The sequence below is a fragment of the Euwallacea fornicatus genome, chromosome 34 (assembly GCF_040115645.1).
Source record: "Euwallacea fornicatus isolate EFF26 chromosome 34, ASM4011564v1, whole genome shotgun sequence".
NCBI classification, from domain to species: domain Eukaryota; kingdom Metazoa; phylum Arthropoda; class Insecta; order Coleoptera; family Curculionidae; genus Euwallacea; species Euwallacea fornicatus.
In genome coordinates, this window is record NC_089574.1 from 1,164,596 (window position 1) to 1,173,420 (window position 8,825).

At 39.8% G+C, this 8,825-nt stretch overlaps 2 protein-coding genes across 2 annotated transcripts; both read left to right on the forward strand.

Moving 5' to 3' along the window:
• The first annotated feature begins 3,291 nt into the window (after positions 1-3,291).
• On the forward strand, positions 3,292-5,999 carry LOC136348707 (trypsin-7-like). The gene is made up of 6 exons (XM_066299793.1): positions 3,292-3,444; positions 3,765-3,966; positions 4,759-4,912; positions 5,250-5,381; positions 5,516-5,629; positions 5,765-5,999. Exons 1-6 carry the CDS (start codon positions 3,390-3,392, stop codon positions 5,966-5,968), a joined length of 861 nt encoding a protein of 286 aa, XP_066155890.1. The 5' UTR covers positions 3,292-3,389; the 3' UTR covers positions 5,969-5,999.
• A 1,932-nt stretch (positions 6,000-7,931) lies between these two features.
• LOC136348604 (uncharacterized) lies at positions 7,932-8,366 on the forward strand. Its single transcript, XM_066299545.1, has one exon. It carries the CDS (start codon positions 7,932-7,934, stop codon positions 8,364-8,366), a length of 435 nt encoding a protein of 144 aa, XP_066155642.1.
• Positions 8,367-8,825: the final 459 nt, after the last annotated feature.

Sequence of the window (8,825 nt, forward strand, 5' to 3'; positions counted from 1 at the left end):
TTTTTAATAGAGGTGGAAAACCTTCTGAAGGTACTCGGTCTGATGGACTGGCGACCGGATTATGTGGGATTCACCCCCTGAAGGGAGGCGCCTACTCACTAAAAACCCACCTCTCTTCACCGTTGTTCCCCCCCGGAACCGCCTAAAGGCATTACTTCAGGGGGTCGAAAATGCCTTAGGAGTGCTTAAAGCCATTTAATTATCAAGTTCTTATTTGAAAAAAGTCCATATCACATTAATTGTTACACGTTTTGGTAATGATCACATATCAGAGCAAGTCGTTGTTTATCTTGATGTTCCTATTCACGTAATCCCATGATTTCGTCGTAATAGATGGGGTATTGCATAAACATGGCGAGAACCTTTCAGGGTAAATAGAGCTAATAGAAACATATTTAGATCGAATAAAGTTAGGTCCGAAATCGTTTCAAAAATTCTTTAATTTCTTTTTATGATGTGTTTTAAATATTTCAAAAACCGTTTCATAAAGGACATGAAATTAGGGACACCCTATGATGAGGTGAATGTGCAAGTGCTCATGCAGGCAGAATACTTCCACCTATATCAGTGGCGGTCGTACGGGTATCTAACATTTCTACATCTTTAAATGTACTTAAAAAAAGTATTATTTTGCAATGAGGCATGTTGGTCTCTATGTCATCTATCTCTACTAAAATAAAATAAAATAAATTTTCTCTAAAGAATTTAAAAAAAGTAGCGCTTGGAAATCTACATCAGTTTTTTGATAGGCACAGGAATGAGAAATAATCTTCTTTCTTGGACATGGCTTCTTGCTGGACTGAACACTATGAGGTCGTTTTTGTTAAGAATCACTAAAATATAAAAAACATATATTCGCATTAAAACAGTTAGTGGCGTATCATTTTTTTTTTAATAAAAAAAAATCCCATTGAATAGTCGCACGGGCGCCACTGTTTTGGGTGGAAACATTCTGCCTACTCGAGCACATGCACACTTACTCGCCAAAGTATTTCCCCTAATTTTACATTCTTATCTAAAAGCGTATTTGAAATATTTAAAAAATATTTAAAAAATATTTAAAAAAAAGAAATTATACGTTTCGTACCTTGGAAACGAAGCGATTTCGGACCTAACTTTATTCGGACTAAATACTTATCGTTAAGAGCTCCACATACCTTGAAGGTATATAGGTATGTTTATGGGACACCTCGTATATGTGCATTATATAGTTATCAGGAACGCCTACTTCCTCGTTGCGAATCAGGTCAAGTGCAGATGAGCTTGATAAAGGATCCCATGGCGTGAAAATGATAACCATTATGTTTTACCATAATGTGGGAATGTTTATTGCATGCATGATTACGGATGTAACGGAGGGGATGATCTGTAACGGAAACACGACAATTCCAGATTTCATGATTCTGTGCGTCATATTGTTTTTTGAGGTTTTCGATTTTCGTCAGTAACTACGCACACAAGATTATTTTTTTAAATGCCATTTAACAAATACATTAAATGATTATTATATGTGCTATTTGTTGGTACCAAGCCGTAAACGTTCGTGATGTGGTGCCTATCTCGGAAACAGCTATAAATTTTTTTCGTACGAATTGGGAGAATTTGGCCTTTTATTTGTATTCAAAATTTGTCTAGCATGAAGAAATTTGCTAGAACTTAAAAAAATGTAAATTCAATTTCTTCGAAGACAAAAAAAAGAGGATTTGAAACGTGGGAATCGCTTTCAGATGGGTGTATAAGGGTATTTGAAGTCCTACACGTTGAGCAAGAAAACTGCTACACGATCGCCATTTTTTTTTCTTCAGCTTTGCCCCTCCTCTCCTCCCACCACTCCACTCTTCAGCTTTTCGCACTCTGAACAACTTTTCCATTCTTGCTCGCAGATCGAGTGCATGCAGTAAATCCACGGCAATTCGTCGATGAGTAAGAAAGCGATAAGAAGCAGGCCAGATGTACAGAAGATAACAAAAACTAAAAGTTGATGAAACTTCTAATATTAAATCGCCACCGAATTAGTCATATCGGTGAGAATATGAACCGCTTCAAAATTGAGCATCCGATCATAGAAATCAGCGATGTTATCTCGACATCTTCTGCCGTCACTTACATTCCTGTTGGTTAATGAACAATACAGGAGTTTTGCACGAATGATTTTGGGACTTGCATCAAGAATCAATCCTTTGAATGATCTTATTGTGTAGCATGGCGTTTTCGAAATCTTTAAATAGCTTCTTCACTAACCTGAAGTTCATCCAAAGGCGTTCGGAACATTATGTGCTGAGAGCTTTCCCCGAAGGGCTTTAGCGAACGATGACATGACGGAAATAATAATAAAAGGTATTAGAACACCGGTTCCTCGTTTATACCAAGAAATATTTAATGAGGCGCACGAAATCAATGAAAAAAAACTACTGAACATTTTTTTGATGACACTTGGGGAGGAAATTGCTATTAGTTACTCTTTGAGAGGTTGAAATATGGACGCGTGGGAACACGACTCATTCGTAGCAAGAGGATTAAAATTTGGGCAGTAAAGCCATTTGTCAAACTTAACCATCGCTGTTCAACGTAAATGATACATTTAGTTTATACGGGGACGAGGAGGGGCAGTATGTAAAAGAGCAACGGAGACAATACTGGAGGTGGAACACAGTTCAAGAACTGCAGAAATCGACAAAAAGATAGAGAGAAAGAGAGAGAGAGCGCGAGAGAATGTTTTTCCATATGCTCAATCTTTTCCAATAATTCTATCAAGTGTCAGTACCTCAATGAAAATTAAAAATAGAAATTGGAAATTCCAGGAAAAAATCCACTTTTCAATACAGAAAGTCTAAATAAATAGCGTGATGAATCCTCGAGCAATCGATAATGATTTAATCACGATACTGTCTTATATCTCCGCCAAAAATATTAGATACCTCTAGGGCGAGGAGGTTCCCGACGAAAGAAAACATGTGTCCTTTTGTCACGTGAGTGTTATTTTTGATCAACCCTGTTGGAGGTGCGAGATACAACGTCTAATAGCTATACTCCTCCAACTGCTTCCGCTCATATGTATCATCCAATATCCGGCTTTGATACCTATAATAAACTTCCTCTGCATCATGTAATATTTCCCTCCAGAGCCATTTTGAGTGACGCTCCGTGTTTTTCCTGTGCGTCTCACTAAACATCTTATTACACGCCAATGATCCCAACTAATTAATATTAATCCCGTTGGTGGTTTGTACCACAAACAATCAAAATATTATCGCTGATAAACGATCATCTAGTCCTACAATTGATTACCAGACGATACTTATAAATGCGAATCACAGTAATTCGCTTTTGATTACGTATAATTAAGTGGTTCGCTCTAGTGGGTCCCGCAAAGTGTGAGAGAAAGTACCATGGTGAAATGCTTCAAGTGCTACTGTGTCATTTTTATTAGTTTAGTGGCGATATGTGAGTATAAGTATGATTTTTCAGTAATTCTAATCTATTATTATTTCCAAAGAAGTTGTTATTTGAAGCTTAGGACCTTCAAAGCAAAAGTGAAATTTTCATGGTTCTATCATAATTTGTTGACGATATGGGCAGGAAAATGTAAAAAAAAATATAAAATTTTGGGTGGGATTGTTTCAAAAACTACAGAAATAGGCTTGACTATGTAGGTTCGCCGTGGCATAGTGAGAATCCTCCGGGTTGTCCGAGTGCTTTCGTCATGTAGTCCAATTTTATGCAGCTGCACTTGCAATTGCATTTTTTGTACCCCTCTGTTCCAGGCAACTCCATTCCGAGGCACTTCAACCGACATCGCATATTTCGCCTGAACTATGAGAATCCGCTTCGCATAATCGGAGGTAGTCCTGCGAATATCGAGGACTATTCCTACCAAGTACTGCTGATGATCGATGATCTCCCTAATTGCGGGGGATCCATTATAACGGAAAACTTTGTCCTTACCGCTGCGCACTGCATTTACGAGTAAGTCTGTCCGCCTTAACCAGCACGTTTCAGTACTTTCCGCCCTTCCGAAGGGCACCTACATGACCTAATTGCGATTGTTTCGTCGGGGTATTCTGGTTGGTGACACGTTTTCCACCATTTGACCAATGGACGTTGCCAGAATATAAAACATCCTCAACAAAGAATATTCGACATGTACTGTATGAGATTCATTGTCTAACACCCGCTAATTCAGCTTGAAATGGTTCGAAAGTGTTTACATTTTGTTCTTCTTTTTACCACAGAAAATTAAATGGTCCACCTTTTAATGGATCCCTGGATACGGGAAAGAAAAAGCTTCGACCTTTTAGCTTTGCTTTCGCTTAAATATTCAACAGATTTCCAGCGTGAGGCTTTTAATACTTGATGCCTGGAAGTTGTCGTGTTTACGTGTTTACAGGGCATCGCTGAAATTACCCCCAGAGAATGCTAAAATATTGGGTGACTCATTAGAACCGTGTTGTAGGTCTATAACAGTTTGCATGCGGCTAAAGATAGTAATAATTAGGATGTTTCCTAAGGTAGTCAGTTGTTATTATGTTATTTGTACAATTGTGCGTGTTTCAATTAGAGAAAAACTAATTTTATGCGACGGAAAAATTTCGAGGCGCGTTATTATCAGGGCAAGCATTAAATAATTTTCGTCGCTGGGAGATAAATCGGGCGATCGTGGAGGCCAGTCCGCCATTAATCGGGGACACTTTTCACCCAATGCGATTCGCAATTTACAAATTGTCCCCTTTTTAATGACCAATGCAATATTTGTTTCAGCGTGGATCCTCGTCATCTGACCATTAGAGCGGGATCGGCAAACAGAACCACGGGAGGACAGGTCGTTGGGATTACCTACGCTTACTTTCCAGATACTTTCAATATCGACACCTACGACTATGACATAGCCATTTTGCAATTGGCAACACCCTTAGTAAGTCGTTCTTCGATTTGTCCACTCTTGTAAAGGTTACTGGACTTATGTCAGGTGGACGAACCTTCGGAGGTCGCCACATATTTATTCTTTTAATGCAGTATTAATAGGATCTAGAAGAATAATTAACCTGAAAGCTGCGCAAACTTTACCGAAACTCGTAAAATAGAATGCTATCAGTCCGAAATCGTTTCTAGGATAATTAGGCTCAAATGGCGCCTGAAGGTGCTAAATCTTCTGGAGACAGAGGCGAATAGGCTCTTCGCTCTTATACGATTTAATACCTACAAATGCCTTACGTGTGTTTTATATTTAAAAATATAGCAATTTTAATTAGGTTCTCAATGAGCAAGTAGGGGCCATAAATTTACCTAGCCCAGACTACGATATCGTACAGGGAGAGATTGCTACAGCAACTGGATGGGGTCAAACAGATCCAGATGATTCCACTCTGCCGGTAATTTTACAGGTACATAAGAAAGCTATTATCGACTCAAATATTTGGCTTCGACCGATAGCCACATTAACGCACGATCAGTTGCAGCTGATCAAAGTATTCATGTGCGTTAGCACTCCTGATTTGCCTACTTATCTTTTCATTAGAAAGTGGAACTTCCAGAAATTGTAACTCAAACATGTAGAAATTATTACGGCTCGCTTATCACCAATCGAATGTTCTGCGCAGGTTACAAGGAAGGCGGAAAAGACACATGTTTAGTAAGTTCAGAAAATATTGGCTAAATATCTCAAGAGTGTCCTCAGACTCGATAAAAGACATTTCGTTTTTCATCTACAAGTCTCCAATACCTGGATGCTTTCCACTGTAACTTATACCTATCATCTGTTCCCTAGGGCGACTCTGGTGGACCTTTGGCCGCCAACGGTTACTTGCTTGGAATCACCTCCTGGGGTTCGGATAGGTGCGCCCAATCGGGTTCTCCTGGTGTCTTTACCAAGGTGGCTTACTTCAGGGAATACATCGATGATATTCTTAGTTCTGCCGATCGCAGCAAAGTTCGTTTTAAGGAACGATTGAGTAATAAATTTATCTTTTAAATTTAAATTGAAATTTTGTTTTATTTGAGGCGAAATATCGTGAACATACTGAGCTGAAAAACGTTTCATAGCTGTGGAGTAAGGGGTAAGTAAGGGAACCTCTCACCGTGGTTTGTATGCTATTTTCTTTCCAGTCCTATGTATCTATGACTTAGATTAATGCTATAATAAGTTCTTTGATTTGATGCCTGTCCGGTAAAATTACTAAGTAACATGGATTAAATAATTCTCTAATTTTAATCAGATGTTAGTTTCTTGCTTGAAAAGTCAATATTTTGAGTACTGAAAAGACTCTAATGACGTGTTTTGGTAACTAAAGCAAACTGAAAAAACCTTGAATTTTTAGCCTTTAACCTCGACCAATATGAATAAATCTATACGAAGCAATGACTCAAGAATAAAAACCGAAAATCTTTATAAAATTTTTCTTTAGAGTGGTGCAGTATTCTCACCAAATGTAGTAAGTTCTTATACAAGTGAGACCCACAATAAAAAGTGACCTTTGTTGTAGATATGTATCCCTAACGTCCTCCACTCCTCATGTAAGATAACGGTGAAAATCTGGATTTGACTGGTACATCTCGTAACAAGAAACGGTCTATATCAATATTCCAGTATTTCAATCCTAACGCCCCTTCCGATAGTCCAGAAATTTTTCAGTATCTGAACTGTGAGTCCAATGTTGCATGTGAAGAGCAGATCCTTCTATTCTTCCTCAGAAGCCCTCAAGTCCATATCATCAATATGTGTAGTCTCGATACCCGAAGCCCTCAATTTCAAAGAGAGGAGGAGACTGAACTTTAAAGCTTGCGGTGTTCCCTATCGAATATCCATGATCACTGAAAAGTCACCATGAATTGTGGCATACTTAAATACCAAAGCAAAGACTTTGACTATTTTTGGAAAAATTACAAAAACTAAGTTTAGGCTCCAGATTAGAGTGAGAAACATCATCAAAAGTCTTGTGCAAGTCTCAGAAAGTGACGTGGAACGGTACCAAAAGATATTTAAGAGTGCACCGTTTATCTACCAATTTCTCCTTTCCTTAAGTTTCTTCTGGATAATTAACTTGAACAAATTTAATTTATAAAAATTTATATTCTCACATAGTTGTAGGTTGCCCTAGCCAGACATGTTCCTATAAATTTACTAGATATTGACTAAGTGAGATTGCTAGGTAGATTTTATCTGACGTAAGTTTATACCTAAAATTTTCAATATTCTTCAAATTTGCGCTGCGCCCCCCTCTCCTTCTCCAATCTTGAAAATCTTATCCATGAAACTTCCTAAACTATTTAGTACCTTACCTAATTGCACACCACCACCATCAAAACTACCTGTTGTTTTTCAGTGGTGTCTATACTTAACGTGGTCTTCTCAGATGCAAAGTCATATACGGGGTGGCCCATCGAAGACGAAACGGGGGAGTTTGTGTAAAGGATTTTTTTTTATTTATATAAGCTGAGACACGTCGATTTTATTTTAAAATCAATATGTGTTAAATGGCAAACATAAAAATAAAATTCACGATAAAATTTGCTTTCGAATTGTTTCGACCTTTCGTGCTGTGATGGCAAGTGCTAGAATGTTAACAGGGGAATTAGTTCAAGTTAGTGTCTGAGTTAGTTCAGGTTAGTGTCTGAGTTAATTCAGGTTAGTTCAGGTTGAGGGCATCTTGCCCAGGGCGAGTGGATTGGCGTATGAAAGGAGGAGGATGATGGTCATGGCGGCATCGTCGGTCCTGCTGTACGCGGCTCCAGTCTGGCAGACGGAGCTGACGTACGGAACGTACGAGACCATCCTGGATAGGGCAAATCGCTTGCTCGCGCTCAGGATGGTCAGTGCCTACAGGACGGCACCGACCGCTGCGGTGTTGGCATTGGCCAAGATACCTCTGGTGAGAATAAGGGTGACGGAAAGAAGCATGATGTGGGAAGGGAAAGGTGAGGTGAAGGAATGAGTAATGAACGAGTGGGAGCGGGACTGGGAGAAGTATGAGGGTTGGGCAAAGACCTTCATACCCCGGATCCGTGCGTGGTACGAGTGCGAATGGACGAAGAGTGGATACATGTTGGCTCAGGTTTTCACCGGACACGGCGTGTTCGGGAAACACCTGAAGCGGATACGAGTGGAGAGAAGTGCCGAATGTTGGTTTTGTAGCGAAAGGGAGGACACACCGGAGCACACGCTGTGGATGTGTCCGGAGTGGGAGAGCTATCGCGCTGAGGCAAAGGTGGGGGGACTCGATCTAAACCGAAGTACGATAGGGAACGAGCTGGTTGAAAGTAAGAGCGAGTGGATAGCGTTTGAGGGCCTGATAGAGAAGATCTTGAGGGCCAAGATTGTAAAAGAGAACGAGAGGAAGAAGAGTGGGGTGCGGAACCTTGTCCGTACCTAGTCTGAGGAAGCGAGGAAGCCCTGATGAAACGCTGAAAGACAGTCCCGGGGCAGAAGAGGGGAGGTGGGTTTAGTGGGTAGGCGGGCGACGTAATGGTCGGTCGAATCCTACACTACCCGGCTGAGGACCAAGCCGGGTGTCTTAAGAAGATTCCCCCTCCTCGGAAAAAAAAAAGGTTAGTTCAGTAACAAGGGGTGTCTCATTTGAAAGGTGTATTATTTTAAAATTTTGTCATGTAGTTTTTAAAATTGTGCAAACTCAAACTTGCAGAAACCCATTTTACCAATTCTGATAAGAAGCAGTTTCATTTCTCACCTGTTTGTGAAACGATAAAAATAACAACAATAATAAGGGATAGTCTGAACGTCAGAAAAAAATTCAAACTTTATCAGACAGGTCTAAGCTCGATGATGTTGTCGCCCTTAAAGGTAAAATTGGCGTGTCCCAGCCCTTCGTTCT

Bases quoted from the DNA above. Each gene is read 5' to 3' on its own strand.
- LOC136348707 (XM_066299793.1), top strand. From the start codon at position 3,390: ATGGTGAAATGCTTCAAGTGCTACTGTGTCATTTTTATTAGTTTAGTG. The intron at 3,445-3,764 runs GTGAGTATAAGT...CCTCTGTTCCAG, and splicing joins TATTAGTTTAGTGGCGATAT to GCAACTCCATTCCGAGGCAC. The intron at 5,382-5,515 runs GTACATAAGAAA...TCTTTTCATTAG, and splicing joins CTCTGCCGGTAATTTTACAG to AAAGTGGAACTTCCAGAAAT.
- LOC136348604 (XM_066299545.1), top strand. From the start codon at position 7,932: ATGAACGAGTGGGAGCGGGACTGGGAGAAGTATGAGGGTTGGGCAAAG.